We start from the raw sequence: 19365 nt of genomic DNA, 5'->3' as shown, positions 1-19365 counted from the left end.
TCATTCTTTCACACAGTCTGCAAACACGAGGACAGAACTAGTGTTGAGGCCGACTAACAGCAATCCCTGCTGAGATGAACCTAGAGAGGTCTAGGAAGCCATAGTAGCCATACTTGGGGAGAGTAAAATTGCTGTGAGTTAGCTAAGCTTATCCATGCAGTACAGTTAACTGATGAGTGAAAGATCAGGGTGCTAAACACACGAAACATTTTAACAGCACAGAAATTATTTTTTTCAGTGGAAAGTAGCTTATTTTAAGAAAAGGTGATATCTGGGAGAGCTATGGGGGAGCCTGCCTTGGTTACAGCATGTGACTCACTCTTCAGGGAAGAACTCCAGGGTACGGCTGCCAGAGGAGATCTGGCACATGGTGTGACTGCGACGCTGGCTGAACCCTGCTGTCGTCGGAGACTTGTAGTGGATGTTCACAGATGGGTAGGTCCTCTTTGCTGGTGGGGGACTTGAAGAGGAACTGAATAGACGGCTGAAGCTAGGGACAGGAAAAGGCCAACAAATATTAGAAACGGAACAGAGATTCACAACAGGGAAAGCACAATGCATGCTACCAAGGTAGGTGCTTTAAGGTACTTTAAGCCCTTCATGAAAACTGCACTTTTAGCTTCCAAAACCAAAGTCCTTCTGAAAACACCCCTTTATTCAAACTGATTCTAAGCGTACTTTAAGTTTCCAACCCAGGGCACTCACAAGCCCTTCCAGCTTGTAAAACAAAATGATAGGGATGTTCAGATCTGATTTTAATTTCACTAAAGGGCAAAGGAATCCCTTGAAGGCAAAAGGCTTCAGCTAAGAATAACTTTAGCTAACCTCTCATTGACATCAGAGGAAGAATCTGTTAAGATGCTACATGAAGTAGAAATGACAACCCTTGCCCTTTTCTTAATCTTACACAGACCACCAAAGAACTTACAACTGCCAGATGGTAGACTTCTTCTTCTCCTGGACGGATGGGTGCTCACGGGAAGCTCTAAGGATAAGTATAACAGAATCAAGTTAATTTCAGCACCTTTTGCCCAAATTTCTGCCAACCAGCAGGCCATTTCCATTAAGGAAACCATGCCAAAACTCAGAATTCTAGAAATTCTAGAAAACTCTAGAATTCTAAATTCTAGAAATTCTAAAAATTCTAGAAACTTTCTAACAATGTTTAAAACGCAGAGGAATTGACATGCAGTCATTTTTATGAAAGCACACCCAGCTACTTTATATTTCAATACTAATATTTAGTGCAAATAAGAGTGTTCAATGATTTATCATAGAATCATAGAACATTTTGGCCTAAGGCCTCATCCAACCTGGTCTTGAACACCTCCAAAGACAGGACATCCACAACTTCTCCGGGCAATCTCCTTTATTAACTCCCTCCAACAGTACCACTGCCACAGTATTAGTCTGGTAATTACAAACCCCAGCATCACATTCATTTTAAGCCACTGCCAAAGGAATTAATTAATTAGAAGTAACCCTGCTCCCTCTAGCTTCTAGCTTAATTAGCACACAAGAAACTAGCAAGACCAACAGCTGCCCGGTATCTCCAAATAACAGTGGCAACTCTTGATTTGCAGCCCACGTTCAGGAACATGAGAGAAAGAATCAGGTATTAGGACAGAAGAATTTATTGTTTGGAAAACTTTCAGAACTTCTCCCATATCTTGGTAAGAGCTTCAAGGCTAAAAGCTTGAAGTCCAACATGGCCAGGTTTTGCCCTAAATGGGAATGTTCACCAATATCCAGCCTCACCTGATCATCTCTGTCCACCTAACAGCCTCCTGGAGCTCCATCAATCTCTCTTTGTATTGGTTGCGCTCCATCAGAACCCTTGCCATTTCTACGCGGGTGAAGCGACGTCGCTGAGCTATGGGAATGTTGTCCTGCAGAGGGGAGGAGCACTGCTTCAGCCAACAAAAGATGGAAGGGGATTGATGTTAGTATAGGGCAAGTCAGGAGATGTAAAGAAATACTTGTTAGTGCTCTTCCTTGTTTGCTTGATTACCCCCTCCTGTCTTTCCCATTTCAGGTGCTAATTCTAGACAAGTGATCTCCAAACCATGGCCCACGGACCTCTGGGTGTTCTGAAAACCCATCGAAAGTAGATTTAGAATCATCACCAAACTGAAAGCCCTACCCAAGGACTATTGACATTAAGGTGTTTTGGTAATCTGCAAGGGATTTTGAGAACTGACAGTGGTCCCTTGGTCCATAAAGTTTGGAAAACAAGGATTTAGTGAAAAAGATTCAGTAGCACATTCAGTTAGAAGCAGCAGGGAACACCAGGTTATGTTCTCTTTCCCTTCACGAGGACTAGGAAGAAGGCATTTTGTTAGTACACACTGATAAAGGTACAGGGTACAAGAAATTACAGAAAGGCTTTTCCTTTTTGGTGACACAATTTAGCCTTCCAGCGAAGGCACGTGTCACTCTGGCTTAGAAGGCAACAGCAAAGAGATCCTAAATGCCTCTTCTAAGGAGTGGAAAATAAGACTAGTAAAGTGTGTAAAGTATCTGCCCCAAAAGAAATTCTAACAATTTTGGGAACTCTCTACTATAAGTGGCACTGGGTTGTGTCTAAACTGGCAACTCCCAGTCACAGCTTGGTTGATGCAGTAGTGCAGAGAGCTGGACTAACACAAACTAACTAAATCCCTCCTCAACCTCCCTGGACTTGGAATAAACCTGTATGGCCACTTAAATCAAGAATTATACACATGAAGAGGAATTTTACAAACATCATCTCATTAAAAAATATAAATAAACAAACCTCCTATCAGCTTGTATTAAATAGAATCCAGTTCTCTTCAGTATTTCACAAGAACAACTTGAAAACTTTACTACCTACCTAAATTATCAACAGACTAATTGCATCCCAGTTAAGTCAGGAGAGTTAGACTAAAATTAAACCTTGTTCAATACCTCCTGGACAGGAAGAACATGGTAATATTGAAAAGAGGTGTATCTAATTTCCTGTCCTAGCAAAGGAGACAATTACAGGGGATCTCTCTCTTGCCCTCTGGTTTGCTTCTTTTTTGGCTACAGTGGAGTTTGCTGAAACGCCTCTATCTCAGCCAAAACAGCCTAAACAGCTGTCATGAGCCTTCTCTGCCTGTACTCTGAAATAGGCAGTACTGGCTTATATATACAAAATAATGAGGAAAAACAATTTGCAAGACTGGAGATTACAGAACTGTTAAAAGAAGACAGTTACTGCTGCAAAGCTGCCTATAAAACCCAAGTTTCACTGCACAAAGTCCTCACAGTTTACAGCTTCCCTGCCAACATGACATAAGGTCTTCTCAAAAAGGCTGACTATCACAAGACCCTGTGAGAAAATACTAGACTGTCATTCAAAAGTGATGAAAACCAGGTAAAACGGGAAGGTGCTGAGCAGGGTGTTGCTCATAAACTGTTCTGCTGAAAGCACACCGTGCACTTTATTGTCACTGTGTCAGCTGTTCATCTTTGCCAGTCTACAGTTTGCAAGTCGTATGGAAAGGTAATCTCATAGCAACAACCTGCAGTTCACCAGCTTTGCCCTCATTGTTAACAAAGAGGGATCAGTCTGCATCTCAGGTATCACACATGAATAGAGTAGTAGTACATAAACCCCCTTTCCCCACAGCCATTTTAGTAATGTAATATACCAATTCTGTACAGAGATAGCTGCTTACATCCTCCACCTCCTCTTTGGGTTCTCGTCGTGCAACAATCGCTTCAGATTTCACTCTAGGAAACAGGAAGAAATGATCAAACCAGCAAGTAACACTGTGACTACAACTGGTGGGCTCTCTGTGAGGTGTTTTGGGGAAAGAATCATCTGTTCACAGTGAGAAATCATGTGGAGGGAGAACTGGATGCATCACAAAGCACCCATTCTGAGATGCTTCTCTGATACGATTCCTCCCCCTTGCAGCTTGTTACTCTGAACAGCTCCATTGACATCAGCCCCTTTCTTTGGAACACTTGATTTAAGCACCAGGCCCCAAAACACTGACCACCAGAACAGAACTGTCAATTGCTATTTCCGAACCATAATCTATATTCAAATGTTTGATGAGATCTTAATCACGTAAAACTGAGCCATCATAACAGCTAATGCTAGCTTAAGCTCGTCTAGGCTGCTTTTCTTTTCAGTGCAGTGAAAAAGCCTCTAATATGAAGATCAGTTTGCCATAATGGTAAAGAAAAGAACACCAAATATGTTAATAAACTATTTAAAGTATTTATCTGAATGTTTTTAATTACTTTAAACCCCATACCGAGGTTCAGTCCCATTTGAATTACAAGAACTTCTATTAGCAAGAAAGACAGTGTGGAAATGCCATCTCTATCTCCTAAAAAAAGCACACCGGACAGTTAAAAGTCCATGTCCATACTGCATAATATATTACATACATTATGAGAGATTCAAAAAGGCATTTTCAAAAAAATCCGATCTACTTCCAATGCTAGTGAGATTGCCTTCACTTCAAACATTTTGAAGAGACCAGTCTGTGTTATTCTTAGTGACTCCGTGCTCAAATTACAAAATAACAGAGATAACCTTCCAGATTCCAGATGCAAACTAAGCACTGTCCACTGAATCTGAGATACCACAGTGCTGATAGTACAGCTAGTTAAAATGTAATTATTTATCTTTGAGCCCCATGGGGCATGCATAGCCTTATGGATATGAAATCTTCACAGGCTTTGCTAGGCATACAGGCTGAGGTTTCTCTAGTTCGAGTGGAAAATGAGAAATGGTATGTCTCCAAATGCTACCTGCATAGGGCTCTAAAATCTCTTCTCCCTCTTCTTACTTTTGACTTGAACACTGAAACAATTAAATACTGACATTTAATCATTGTTTGTGGGAATCTGCATGCGCTCTTTCATTAAATTAATGGGCATTCATCCCTCTCAAAACTGTCTTGGCCACTGCCAGCATCGAACTTTTAACAGTTTCCTTCAAAACAACTGTTTGAGAAATTCCTTTTAAAAAAAATAAAATATTGCAAATTGAAATTATGAACGCTGCCGTCTGGGGAGCCTACATTTGCAATCACTGCGATGGAATCCTAATGTTGGGGAGAAAATTCTGCAGGTTTTCTAAGGTTCAATAATCTTTCAAACCAATAAAAAACAATCTAAAAACATTAGAAATAGCTCAGCCGCATGCCATAAACCTTGAAATGCTCTGTAAGGTACCTTTGAATTCCAATACTAGTGTCCATGAGAGAAATACAGTAAAACTAAAAGAGCAGGTAGATTTACCTCTACCTGACGACAGAGCTCAGGTTCTCCCAGTTCCCTGGGGCAGCAGTGAATCACTCACCTTTTCAGCTCTTCCTCCAACTCTTTGACTCTGGTTTCCATTTTGGCTTTGGCCTGCTTTGTTGCCTCAAGTTCTCCCTTCAGCACCTCTTGCTCTCCAGACAGCTGGTCCACCTTGGCAATCAAATCATTCTTCACAACGTTCAAAGCATTTCTTAAAGGTGTGAAAGGGACAATAAGCAAAAATGCCCAAAAACAGCAGCCGTCCATAAGAGAGACTTGAAACTAAACTCACAGGCACTACAAGGAGAGTTGAAATGAGCACATTGAAATAACTGTCAGTCTATAAGTCACGAAAAAGCACATTCTGGCAACAAAGAGGTGCAGAAGAAAACAGAAGTCACCATAGTTGGTCATGATGAGGTTTGTTTTGTCCTGCATTCTGACTGACAGACCAACATCAGGTGCAGGAGGTTCAAGTCTATTTTAATAGGATTGAGATTCAAAAAACACCTTTCAGAACTTATATTATCTGTAGTTGTTGATAACTGTGGGTGAAGGTGACACACATAAGCACTTCTGATCAATTTTGAAATATCTTTAAAATTAGCAGCTTCCCGCCATAATTCAACTGTTACCCTTAGGATTACTTTGGCTTCCTCTCCCCTGTTGCTTAGCTTCTTTACTATCTAGTTTGCCAACCTTTTGCACAGGATAAACCAATTACATTGTCTAGCTTGTCTTTATCAACTATTAAATCTCTGAAAATTCTTCTCAACAGTAAGAAAGTTTTCTTTCGAAAATACCAAACCTTGCAAATAGTAACTTAAAAATTGCAATATCCTCACAGAGGCCCAGACCCATCTAGACTCCCACTGAAGTTAATGAAACGCTTGCCACTGATTTCACAGGTGGAATCAGACCCTACAGGCACATGTCCAGAGACATCACCCAAGTGCCTGCAAGAAAGAAAACAGCTACGAAAGTCACTCAGAAGAGGAACTTCTCTTCTGCAATTCAAGATACAACACGTATTCAAGAGAGCCTACTAGATAAACAAGCAAGCCCCAGTGAGGCTGGGGTTCTCGCCAAGACCTACTTCAGGATGATACCTCATTTATAACCAGGCAGGCAGTTCAGAGCATGCAACAGTTCCTTACTTGGTCTCCAGTAGCTGCGAGTTTTCCAACAGCAAATTCCCCACTTCTTTGCCCATTCCTGAAAAATAAATAAATAAATAAATAAAATTGTCAGGCAGGTTTCATCTGCTTTCCTAGAAATATGAAGCTTGTATGGCAATGACTGTCGCAGACTTGAGGAAGAACATTTGTTTTTGTTAGGCTTTCCTACACTTCTGTGTCCTGCTATGGAGAGTGGAGTGCCTCTTGCTGGAAGACCATGCAGCACAAAGATACCCACATGTCCTTCAGCTAACAGGAAAAAGGCACACCTAGCTTCTTACCTCAACTTTAACAGAATCTCCAGAGAGGGACAGAGCAGAGACCTTCACTAGTACTAGTTAGGGGAAATTAAGTCAATAACTCCTGGTACAGCCACGAGCTATTACAAACATTTTGTTCACTCATACAGGAGAAAGCTAGAAGCTCATGGGTTCTTCAGAGCACAGCAGAACACTGCCCAAACTGCTGGCCAGATCTGCACAGCAGTGCTCTTCTTCCTGTCTTAGTTAAGTCAAACATCCTGCTTCCCAGAACAGATTTGGGATCATGGATGTGGCCGGTCTGATACACATGAAAGGCTTCCCATTATCAACCTTCCACCACTACACTTTTAAAAGGACTTTGAATTGTTCACTGCTCCACTATTTAACAGTTCTCCCGTAAGTGTTTACAATTTGGAGTCTCAGGCCCATCACTAAAGAACCAAATTCAAGAAAGCACCTAGATCAGATGCACTGCACTTCCACTTGGGCACGAATGTACAATAGCTGCAACGTGCAGGTTAGGTTCAAAGGACTTTGAAAAGTCTGCAGCTAAGAGCAAAGATTGAATTCAATATTTTGTAAAACCTAACGGAAAAGAATTTAGGGACCAAAACCATAACTGGACTGTTTACTGCTACCGGGACTTGCCAAATCCCAGAATCAGCTTATATTTTACAATAGGAAACAGAAGCTACCTGAGCATATAAGACACAAAGACCTCTTCCTTTCAGGGGACAGTACTGAGGGTTACAGCTTATTTCTCAACACAAGTCCTAGAGCATTAAGAGGTATCACAACAATCAGTGTTTGTGCTGAAGTGCTCCTTGTTCAGCCTTCTGAACTACCTCTTCCTTTCCAGTAAAGGCATCAGCATTTTTCACAACTGTTATTTTCTCATTAATATTTACAATAAAAGAAAAACAACAAACTTTAAGTAAATGGAAGTTAGAGAAACATGGAAGCATACAAGAAGTGAGAACACATCACAACACCCCAACAAACAGATCCTCCTCCCACAGTTAGATGGGATGAATTTATGATGGCAAAAGCAAATTCCTAGCAGGAATGAGTAAAAAGCAGCATTTTATTTTTATTTTTTTTTTAATCAGTGGACAGATAATTAATCACTTTGATGTTTCAGGCAATATGTTCTTTGGATAGTGTGTCAAGCAATATCACAAACAAGATGTGGCATGCAGTAACTGCACTGTGAACAAAGTGCATTTTTGGTTTGGTACAGTAAGGTATAGCCTTTTCTTTCAAGACATTTATGTTGTTCAGAAAATCCAGAGGTCACAGGATATAGACAACATTTATTAAATGTTTCTCTCATTCCTTTTTAGCAAATGATCAAACAAATATTTAGCCAGTTAGACATTAAAATGGTACAAAGATGTTATGGGTGCTGAGGAACATAAGAGGAAAGCATTCCTCCTTGTATTTGGTGGTTTTTTTGGACTGTTTTCCTTCTCTTCATGAGTTAGTTATCACTCCTTGGGTCTGTCACAGGGAGAGAAAGGAATTCTGGTGAAGAGGGTGAGCTCTTATCAGAGAACTGAAGTCACACAGTGCCCCAGCCATCGGTGCCTTCACAACTACCTATTTTGTGTGACACAGTCACAGCCTGATGCTTTAACCAGGGAGAGGTATGAAGGGCTTGCTTTGCAATAAAGAAATGGGTGAAGCCATCCCACAGCCACTGAGTGGATACTATGAGATAACTTCATGCAGGCTGTAATGAGAAAGCCTTACTCATGGGGGAAAAACACCACTGTGGAGTGACCAAAAGGAGAAGTCTTTACTCCTTTGTGATGTGGAGAAAAGGGGAGAGCCATTCCACATTCTTAGAGTCAGGCAAACAGTGTGAAGCATCAAAGTGGGTAATCAACCACATCAAGAAAAAGAAGAGAAACCTCAAATCACCACTGTGGACCAGCTGCGTCCTGCTATTTGGAGAGGTGATACCACCATCACAAAAAAATAATGCAAGGTAATGCAAGACACATGGAGAGATGTTGGGTGAATGGAAGAAATTTAGAAATAAAAATACAGTTTTAAAAAAAAAAAAAAAGAAAAAAGAAAAAAGGCCTTCGCCTTACCAAAGAAATCATCCCGTACTATGAGAGCCATCCCATACGAGAAAGGGAACAGAAAGATATGGGGACAAAGGGAGGAAAGGAAGAGAAAAAAGCAGCCATTAAATACGAATCTGTAAACAGCAAACAGAGCAGCTCATCAGCATGTGTAAACGTGTGTGGTGCCAGTGTAAGTGATGCTGAATATGAACTAGTCTACACCTTGTTCTTCTGCAGCATAGCCTAAGCAGTTTTACACCTAAGATTTTAGGACAAGCTCAAGATGAACTCACTTTTTTCTTCCATCTTAATAATTTCCCCTGGACTAAACATCTTCAGGTTTCCCATCCCCACAACAGAGGTAATTCAACATACATTACAAATAGGGTGCAGGAAGGATAGGGGCAGGAGGGAAAAAAAAAAAGGGGGGGAGGGGGGATATCAAAGCTCTGTCCTTTTTGACAGGGCCAAACCCACTTTGTTACTGAGATAAATTCTAACTCAACTTCAGTGTGATGCTTTCTGAGGAAAAAAAAATAGAAAAAGTGGCTTACAGTAAAAGAGTAAAAGCAATTCATACTAAAAGAAAGAATAATGCCATTCTTCTTTTTGTAACCTTACAGACCCAACATCAAGAGATGTTGTGCAGAGGAACATGACAGCTCAACACTGCACAGTATTTTGTGTTGTGTGTTCATAAGTCACCTGCCTTTATTGTAGGGAAACTTCATTCAATTTGTACTGAAATCACGAGAGATTCCATTGACTTCATCTGAAATTTTATCAGGGCCCAACTTCATTTTATGGAAAGGTTAAAACTCTGCAAGTCTAGGGCCTGCTGACCTCCTGATGATAAGAGCATGGCTCTAATGCAGCAAACCCTCTTTACAAAAATGAAAGAGAGAGATCTCACTTCAACTCCAGAAATGCAAAGCTTAAAAAAAAAAAAAAAAAAAAGACAGAGGCTCTGTCACTCTCTTATCCTCAAGTAAGTCTTTGTTTTCATAACAGCCGTGTCAGAAGAGGGCCAGTGTGCATACATTATGAGAGATTCAAAAAGGCATTTTCAAAAAATATCTGCTTCCACTGCTGGTGAGATTACTGCTAGTGAGTGGCCTTCATCCAAGCAGAGGGACTCCTCACAGCCTTGTTCACTTGAAGAAAAGCAGGAAGCAAACTTAATTCTGTACCCACTTGAGCTCTGCTCAGAGCACAGCACTCGTGCAGAAAAAAGGCACTTTGCACCCCAAAAAAAAGGACAGCAGAGTTTTCTGAAGACCTTGAGAGACAGGCCAGTGTAATATAGTGGAGCAAACCTGCAGAAAGCCACACCAAAAAAAAGCAGATCAAAATGCAGCAGGCGTGTGAGCACAAAGCAGGGGTGTCCTACTGTCCAGAGACCTGTCAGTGCAAGGAACCAAGCAAGGCAAAGGTGGGAGAAAGTCTGCGAAGCCAACCGTGATTGGACAAGAGCAGGGGAGTATCACACGTGTATACCATGTCATTCAGTCTCAACAAGAAAAAAAGAAACAAGAAAGGAAACTGAGTGGAGGAGAGATACACACCTGAGAACTCCCCTATGGGCCATGTCCAGCGAAGCACAGAGAGACAAGGGAAAAAAGGAAGTGAAAAAATGATCAATCACTGACTAAAACCAACAAAAGAAAAATTTTGTTTTAAAAAAAAAAATTGACAATGATTCAGCCATTTCAATGTCAAAAGGCATGAAATAGTAAGGACAGGACCTGCCATGTCTGTAGATGGCATGACTCTACATATAGGACAAAAATCTAAGGGAAGATAACCCAGGGTACAACTGCAACCACATGCCTTAGCTACCCCCAGTTTTCTACGCATGAATTCTCAGGCAATCCCATATTGGTCTGGGTAAACCTTTATTTTCTCTCTAATGTAGTAGTAAATGCAGAACAGCTATTTTCCACTGCCTTCTCCTTTCCCTTCCCCTTGCAATACATCTATTTTTAGCAACCAGATTTGCTGAAATTAAATGTGCACTTCAGTGATCCATCAGTACGCAAAAGACAATCAGTTTTATTTCAGAACACCTTTTTTTCCCCCAGTGCAGTGCAAGGACTTGGTTTGATAATCTCAACTTTTGTTTAAAAGAACATATTAGTGGTAAGTTTACATATATATATAGCTGAATTTCCATCTTCACCTCAAAATCCCTGTTATTTGAAGTGAGGTTTTAATCTCCAAAGCACAGTTGGAGTCCTAAAACTGAAAGGACTTCACACAGTCCACAACTGAACCACTAGTCCTCTTCCACATCCAGAGTCTCTCGGGACAGTGAAAAGCAAGAGAAGAGTACATGAGAAAAAAGAGTGAGCCCACCCAGGATTGGTAGGAAAGAACAAGCAACTAACAAGTGAGCAGGGAGGCAAACAGCCAACTAGGTGGTGGCAGTGTTCCTAAGACTGCAGTGAGAAAGAAGGGAATTAGGAGAACAATTACCACTGCTAAATAATTGTTCTTGTTCCACACATTACTCCAGAATATACCCTATACAAACTAATGTGTGTACAATGGTATTACAACATGGGGAAAAAAACAGGTTTTGTATTCCAAAATTGCAATGAGGAGTGCTGCTTTTGTACGAAGAGATCAGAAGTAGTTTAGAAGATATTCCGAAGGAAAGAGTGAGATTTTCCACTGAAGAAACAGCCCTGTCTGCCAGCTATTGTTCAAGGGTAATTTTTCCAAGATCATTCTACTCTGAGGTCCTCTTTAAAGATGTTTCTCTTTCTTTAAGAAACTGAGTCCAAAAGGAAAGAATATTCTTGAAGGCTGATTTCCAAGCTTTGAGAAAGACTAGAGGAAGAATGAAATTTTCACTTTTAAGTGTAAATGATGTTTACCAATTCTCTAAATAAGACCCAGAAAGAAAGAAATCTTTCAGATTGTGGATCTTGTTTCTTATATCATGTCCATAGAGCACAATTTCGTCTGTGGCTCTTCAGACAAAAAGTTACAGAAAAGGGAACAATTTACCTAACAAGAATGGCAAAGTTTTGTATAATGTTGACAAATCTGTCAGTACTGAGATCTAGACTTTTTCCCTCCAATTTTATGAGACATTCTTGGTGCTTTCTACTGTGAAAAGACAAAAAAAAATAAAAGTGTTTAAATCTCATTTCTAAGTCAGAGAAATACAGCCTCTCGGATCTCTCTGCCTTCCTTCCTTTATACAATCCTAGCAGCATGTCTGATGTCTGTTCATTTCAAAGAAAACTTTCATGTGGGCAAAGCTGGTAGCCAGAACTCAACAAAAGGAGTAATTAGATTTACATTTCTGTCACAAAACTCACTCAGTGAACTGATTTCATCACATATTGCCTCCCAGGTCTGGAAAGGAACTGGATGAAGCCTTCCTATTCTGTTAGCATGCCATGCTATCAGCTGCAAGAGTTTTGCTGCCCTGCAGAAAAAAACTACTCCTAATAATAATAGCATTATCCAGGAAACAAACCTTTATTTTTGTGCTTAATGAAGAGAGAACAAGAAATTTCTATTTCCTTAGCAAAAGAAATGTGAATATTAAGCAATCCTTTTTTTTTTTTTTTCCACATGTATTTGGTAAGGTGAAAAAGGACAAAACTTTAGAATCACAGATATATTTGGGTTGGAAGGGTCCTTAAATATCATCTAGTTCCAACCCCTGTGCCATGGTACACCATCCACTAGACCAGGTTGCTGCAAGCCGTACCCAGCCTGGTCTTGAGCATTTCCAGGGATGGGACATCCACAACTCCTGTGGGCAACCTGTTCTAGTGCCTGACCACAATGACTAAAGAATTCTATGGAATAACATTATTCTGAAATGGAGTCCTGTTATTCTATGGAATAACATTATTCTTAAATTTAAAAATTAGCTCTGTACATATTCATGGTTCAGATTTTAGGTGGAAACAAATCTGATCTTCACAAGCCATACTTACATAGGCAGTGTTCAAAGTTTCTGTACGCTGTTTATTATACAAGTGTTAACTGCCAAATAACTGATGACCCAAGATCCGGAATCAATCATTGATCTTTAGGCAGTCTTACTACTGGAAGAGAAGAAGCACCTTTGACTAACTGGAAATGTAGTGATATAACTAGCATGGTCTCCAATTGGGCAACTAAAAGCTTTGGCCCTTTGAAAACAACAGCCTGTATTTCTCACTGATCACTGGGTTCAGGATGTAAGCCAACTGGGGAGTGGATTACCAGACGACAAATTTCCAGAAGTAGGAAGCAGGTTGTCCCAAGCAGTTAATACAGTTAGTCATTTTCCTGAAAAATATCTCTTAGAAGCTGACACTCCCTGAAGTCACAGCCATTTCAGGGAGAGGTAGAAAGCAGCAGGTGGCACCGAGGATATACGTGATTTAGTGGAGTGATTTGTTCTAGTCATCACTCCATGCACAAGAGCTATCTTGCATGCTGCAGAGCTTACACCATGCTTCTAAAAAAATAAAAATTTAGCTATATCATATAGCTATTGCAAGAGTTCTGATAAGAGCCTGGATCTCATTTTTAAATTCCAGTCACATATTTGCCTACAACAGTACCACTTTCAGAGATTTTGTCTTAGATAAAGCAAGAAGTGTTATGCTAACCTAACTTTTCAGTCTTCAGTCCTCTTCTTCATAGTTAAGTCTACAGTGAATAGGTTAAATTCGATCCTCTCTGCAGAAACACACTCTTTCAGAGGGTCATAATACAAGATTCATTCAAAGGTGATACAAATATCTCCCTAATTTAAGTCTTACAAAGATGTGTTGCTGGAATTCTGTGACATGATTCAACTGATTCTGTTCTAGATATATATCCCGAAGTTCTTTGATAAAATCTGTTTTTCCAGAACCAAAGTAGTAAGATTATCCAAACGCTCTGGTCAGTAACTACCAGGAAGATAACGTTCACTTTCAGATCATATCTCTTGCTATTCAAAGCATGAATGACATACTGTAGGAGTCCTCATGTCTCTTACGTCTCCTTAAGTGAAACAGCAAAATTGAAAGTGAGCTAAACTGTTATAAACTTTGTCAGGTGCTTGCGCTGTCTGGATATTCAAAGACCATTCATATCTTCCTGATTCAGAAAAATATTCAGAAGGAATTAAGAACATGCTTAAATTTTGTCATGAATTAAGGTCTACACACTCAGAATCCAATGCCAGAAAGTATGACAAGGGCTCAGACTGCTACCTGAGACACAGCTGTTCCTCTGACTGCCTCAAAGTCCTAGTCGGGAATACAGAATATAACCAGACTTCAGATATTAAAACCTCCTTCAAAATTAGCCTAAAAGATGAATTGAAATTTCTCTTAGATTGACTATAAAAGGGTAAAAACTGCAATATAGACCATGATATTCTCATTTTAAAATAAAGAAAATCCATAGAATCATAGAATATCCTGAGTTGGAAGGGACCCATAAGGATCATCAAGTCCAACTCCTGGCACCGCACAGGTCTGCCCAAAAGTTTAGACCATGTGACTAAGTGCACAGTCCAATCACTTCTTAAATTCAGACAATTGTTCCTTTAAATTTCAAAAACTTAACAAAAGGAGTTACTTTCTTGCATATTTCAAACAAAACCTTTATTCCAAGTGAAGTTGCTAGTGTGCAAAATTATTGAAGTGAAAATTTAGGGGAGGAAGTGGAAGGAGCAAATTTTCTCTCCAAACTGTTCATGTGGGAGAATCCTATGGAGAAAAAAACACACCTACAGACAGACTAAATAAAAGTTACTTAGATACTAACTTAAATTGTTGGATAAGCATTACTGTACTACAGGTACATATTTCAGGCACAGTATGTCCCAAATTCCATGCCATTCCATGCTAAGGACAAACATCCAAGTCCCCCCCAAAAAAACACAAGAGAATTTAAATGCTTCTAGAAGCTTAATAGAATTGTCATTGTATCAGAGAAAACAGAACGGTTCTAACAAGTTTTTACCTAGCAGATCTGCTCCTTCATCAACATCCCCAATAACCTCAGACCCTGCAGTGGAAAGTTCATGATACAGAGAGTCCGTGTTGATGCCGAATGCTTTGTTCACAATCCCCTGTGTTGGGCTGTTGTTGGAAGAAGAAAAAGTAAGGACACTTGTTAGTTGACAACATTTGAGCTATCACATAACTCTCTGAAATACTGAGCATTACAGAACATTGAAGTCAAATCTCTGAGAGTACATTCTGCCTGTTCACCACAGGCTGATGCAGGGAAATTAGTAAGTAAAGAAAAAAAACATATTTTATTTCCTATATCAAGTACAAGTACCTACCATGCACAACCTCAAAGCTTGCCTGGTTGATTTCTTTTTACATCATACGAGTTGATGACAACTCAGTATCTCACAGAAACCTTTCAATTCACAGCAGCTCTCAATTCTGACTTTTAACACTGTGCAATGGTTCCCACACTCCTATCAACTTCAAAGCAACCTTCAAAGCAGGTAAGATAAGCAGATCAGATAAGGACTCAGATGCTGAAAACAGCAATGGTCTTTTTTCTTTGCGAACTAGTAAGTGAAATCAGCCTGAAGGTTAGTTTCTTCTTTGGGTTCTAAGTGCACAAATGCTTCTTCCTATGTCAGCAAAATGTATTTCGTTAAAGGTAAATCAAAGTTAATGTTATCTAATCACATCATATGGGAGTGCATTTCCACATCTTACTGTCTTCTCTACCAAGAATCTTCTCGTATTCTTTGACAATCTCATGGCTTAAACAGAATACAACTGTTGCAGAAAGACACAGTAAGCAGGAGCGAGGCATCCTCTAAGATTGTCAGTGCTTACTACAAAAAACGGGATTAAAGTGGGTATAGACACGTCTAAGTGCCCTGCCTTGTACTAGGGGAATCAGCCAATATGTAGTGAGGCTGCACAATTTTTCCAGCAGTCTAACATAAAGGTCAATACCAGTGGATATTACCTCAAGTCACGTGGCTTTGTTCTTAACTAAATCAAGTCTCTGTGATCAAACATGGAGATTACAGATGTGTTGTGTTAGCTGTCTCTGATATTTGAGAGGTAAAATACAATGCAGATAAAAGGAAAAAAATAGAAGTTTTAATTACAGAGCTACCCAGGAATCTGAGAACACTGAGGAATTACAAAGTTGATGCAGTCTAATAGACAGTACAAGCAAAAAGAAGCGAACAGCATTCAAGGTCTGACTTGAAGACATAATTCAGCTTCAGCACTCCACTTTCTGAAGCAATACATCTCTCAAAAGGATTCTATTTTTAAAGCAGCAAGCCCACAATTCAGCAGCTCCAGAGTTATCTTGTGTCTCCTCTGGTTTTCTGCCTCTCTACAAGGACCAAAGATCAATCTGCATGAAGAGCTTCCAGTGCAGCAATACTCTCCACTCCTTTCTTTTCTTCACGTTCAGACCAATTATCAATCTGATCACATCAGTCACTTTTACTTGTTTTGGCTACCTAGATTCCTCCTGCTGCTGACCCTAAAAATTGTCCATGTACCCTACGTATTCTAAGGGGAACTTAATTGTGTTTCACAGGTGAGAAAGGCATCTGTTATTGCTGCTCACATGCACTTTTAGAGGACTAGAAGAGGGTGCTCAACAAGTGCAATCCAGTCCAGATTTGGTCTGTGAGATAATTTTGCCTTAACTTTATCAGCGTATTATTTTCTGCATACCTGCAAGAGTTGGGGGGTTATTTTTGCTGGTGTCCTGCTAAATTACCCACTGGACCAGGGTAAAATTAATGAACTCCATAAAATTAATCTCTAGACCTTCATAAAAATGAAACAAGGAACCTAGACTTTGTTCATTCTAGGTTAATGACATCTCACAGAAATGTGGTGCCAAAATTAACAGCCTTTAGGGAGCCTCCCACTGAGCACAAAAAGGGTGCTAGACAGGAAGGGTATCAGCATAGGAGTTTGGTAAAAGTTCACTAATTCAGAGGACTCTGTCATGGTCCTGAGTGCACTGGTGGTCCAAAATTGCCCTGACCAGCCTCAGCTTAGACCTGAACACAGCCACCTTCTGTCCACTAGTCCAAGGGCTCCCTTCAAGCTCAGGCCTGTGCCTACTGTCCTTATCTAACCTATGCTGTAGGTGTACTTGTCTTCAGTCCTGTGTCCTGCTGCTCCTGTGTCCCTGCACCTAATTCATCCCCTTCCTTTGTAGGGGGCTGCTTATGAAGCCCATTACCAGTGCCCTGCTCTGCTCTCCCTGCTCGAATCCTGCAGGATTGCACCACAGTCACTGCCCTGCTGGGGTCACTTTTCCTTGTCCTCCTTCACAGATCAGACCTGCTCCTCTTCCAACACTTTTTTTTTAAAAAAAAAAAAAAACAACTGAAAAAGTCCTGGGATTTTAAAACTGAATTCAGATCTGATCTCATTAGATTAATGCATCTTTTTCCTTGCATTGAAAACATACGCCTCTGTCCCCTTTGCCTGTTTAAATGTTTTGTTGCTACATTTCTCTGTGCTCCTTGATCCTGCAAGGCAAACTAACCTGTCTCAAACAAACCTCATTCAGTTTGCACAGATTGCACAGATCCTTCCACAGATTACCAGCTCATATTAGCCTTTCGTGGACAAATCAAAAATAATCAAGACCCCACACATTTGCACTAGGTAGAATATATGGATTTTCTCAAAAAGCTCCATCTTGAACTCTGTGAACCATGGCATCCATTCTTCACTCAGCACAAAACCAAGCTAAAGAGCCAACAGCAAAAAGTCACAATCTGTACCTGTTACCAGTGCGTTCCAGGCGGGGATCTTGACACATATCCAGTTCTGGTGTCGAATCTATGATGTCCTGAACATCGGACCACTCGTCACTGCTTCCCATACCTAAGGAAGACAATACATATGGTCTACAGTATCAGTGCTCCTTGAAGGCACTTTTTCAGCTTTCAATACCAAGGCTTCAAAACTTCATGGTTCAATGTACAAAGTGTTAAAATAGGAACAGAAAGTGGCTGATCACCTTGAGACAGAAATGCAACAGGACTGGGAAGGTGCCTTCATGATTCCTTTTAAATTTTAAAAAATAAAAAAATATTTTTTATATAGCTTCACAGAGATTACTCTAGTTATGAATTGGCACTGGCTTATTTTAATAGAAATAATTTGTCAAGATGACTTCTCAAGTCTACAACCAGTTTAAATATCCATTACAGTGAATTTTTACTTCAAAAATGTGTTGTGCAACATATGAAATCATCTGTTTTCTGTATAATCTATAGCTTAAAGACAATATTTGAAGAACACAGGGAAAATAAGAAACTAACAAAAATAAGAAATTAAAAAAAAGAATCCTGTTGTCAAGTTACTCATATTAGAAACCAAAATGTTCAAAAACTCAGGCTTGCACCTATTCTAAAAAAAGCAATATAAATACAGTGTCTGTTTACACATAAAATTCCCGAAGTATTGAAGACCTCATATGTAAACTATATTAGTCCCTTAACTGTTAGACATGAAATCTTTAACCTTTCCAAACTTCCTCAGCAGCCAAATATACCAAGCCCATGACAACCTGAGTGTTGATTTTACTGTTTTAGGCTGGCATTGTGGACTTGCTGGCAACAAATGTCATGTTGAAGACAAAGTCCAATGTGTATTTGTTGACAAACTAGGCATCCATACCCGAATGGTTCCCCACCTCACAGAAACAGACGATTCCTTCTCTTTATTTTATAACCTTGGAAGCTTTTCTGCAAATCCCTTTTTTTGTAGGTTCTGCTCTTAGACATCTGCATCACTGACAGACATTTTAATTACAGATGAAATACCTAATTAAAATTCAAGTATCTAAGTTTCTTCTCAGCATGGAGACATACTTCTGCATCACAAGAGAAAAATCGTTGAAAGATTGAATATGCAGAGCACATAAGAAACATACACCTATCTGCTTTGAGCAGATTCCACAATATGATAATTTCAGCAAGAAAATTTAAACTTTTGTATACACATCCACTTTAGAGTTGCATGCATATAAAAGAGACCTGACTTGGACCCAAAAAAGCTATTGATGGTAAATGACCATATAAGCACCAGCTGTAATATTAAGGATAATTATTTATAGTGAACTTGAACTACTGCCCTCTGAACTCTGAGAAATACTGTAGGACAAACTTTTCTCTGAAGAAAATTCAAACTCATCACTCAAAGAAATTTCTCTTTTCTTGCATTTCTTGTTCTAGCTTATTCTTGTTAGGTACAATTCCTGGTTTCAGCCACCAAAGACATCCATACTCAATTTCTCTTTTAATAATGCTCATAATGACTTGCATTGGCCAGGATGCACCGGAAATAACAAGGAGGTTCTCCAGGAGAATACTATGGGAGGTTTAGGCTTGATATTAGGAAAAAATCCTTCACTGAAAGGGTTATGAAGTATTGGAAGAGGCTACCAAGGGATGTAGTTGATTGACCACTCATGGAGATCTTCAGAAAACATGTAGAGGTAGTGACATTGCTCAATGGTGGACTTGTTAGTACTAGGTTAAAGGTTGGCCCAGATGATCCTGGAGGTCTTTTCCAGACTAAATGATTCTATGATGCTAGCATCAAAACC

The 19365-nt window shown here is 39.8% G+C and overlaps 1 protein-coding gene across 12 annotated transcripts in view; it reads right to left on the bottom strand.

Moving 5' to 3' along the window:
* MAPK8IP3 (mitogen-activated protein kinase 8 interacting protein 3) overlaps nt 1-19365 on the bottom strand; it is a 69546-nt gene that overhangs the window by 19921 nt on the left and 30260 nt on the right. For 3 of the 12 annotated variants that reach the window (XM_068699415.1, XM_068699420.1, XM_068699421.1), the window contains 8 exons: nt 17534-17636; nt 14755-14873; nt 6426-6483; nt 5327-5479; nt 3684-3738; nt 1759-1889; nt 929-985; nt 320-490 (listed from right to left, as the gene is read on the bottom strand). In XM_068699415.1, coding sequence (XP_068555516.1) covers nt 320-490; nt 929-985; nt 1759-1889; nt 3684-3738; nt 5327-5479; nt 6426-6483; nt 14755-14873; nt 17534-17636 — 847 coding nt within the window. Of the gene's footprint in view, nt 1-319; nt 491-928; nt 986-1758; nt 1911-3656; nt 3739-5326; nt 5480-6425; nt 6484-8808; nt 8827-10349; nt 10362-14754; nt 14874-17533; nt 17637-19365 lie in introns of all 12 variants that reach the window. The other 9 variants (XM_068699414.1, XM_068699416.1, XM_068699417.1 and 6 more) reach the window with 6 other exon arrangements.

The sequence above is a fragment of the Anas acuta genome, chromosome 15 (assembly GCF_963932015.1).
Source record: "Anas acuta chromosome 15, bAnaAcu1.1, whole genome shotgun sequence".
NCBI lineage: Eukaryota > Metazoa > Chordata > Aves > Anseriformes > Anatidae > Anas > Anas acuta.
Note: the sequence above shows the minus strand (reverse complement) of the source record. Positions and strands in the feature narration are given on the sequence as shown.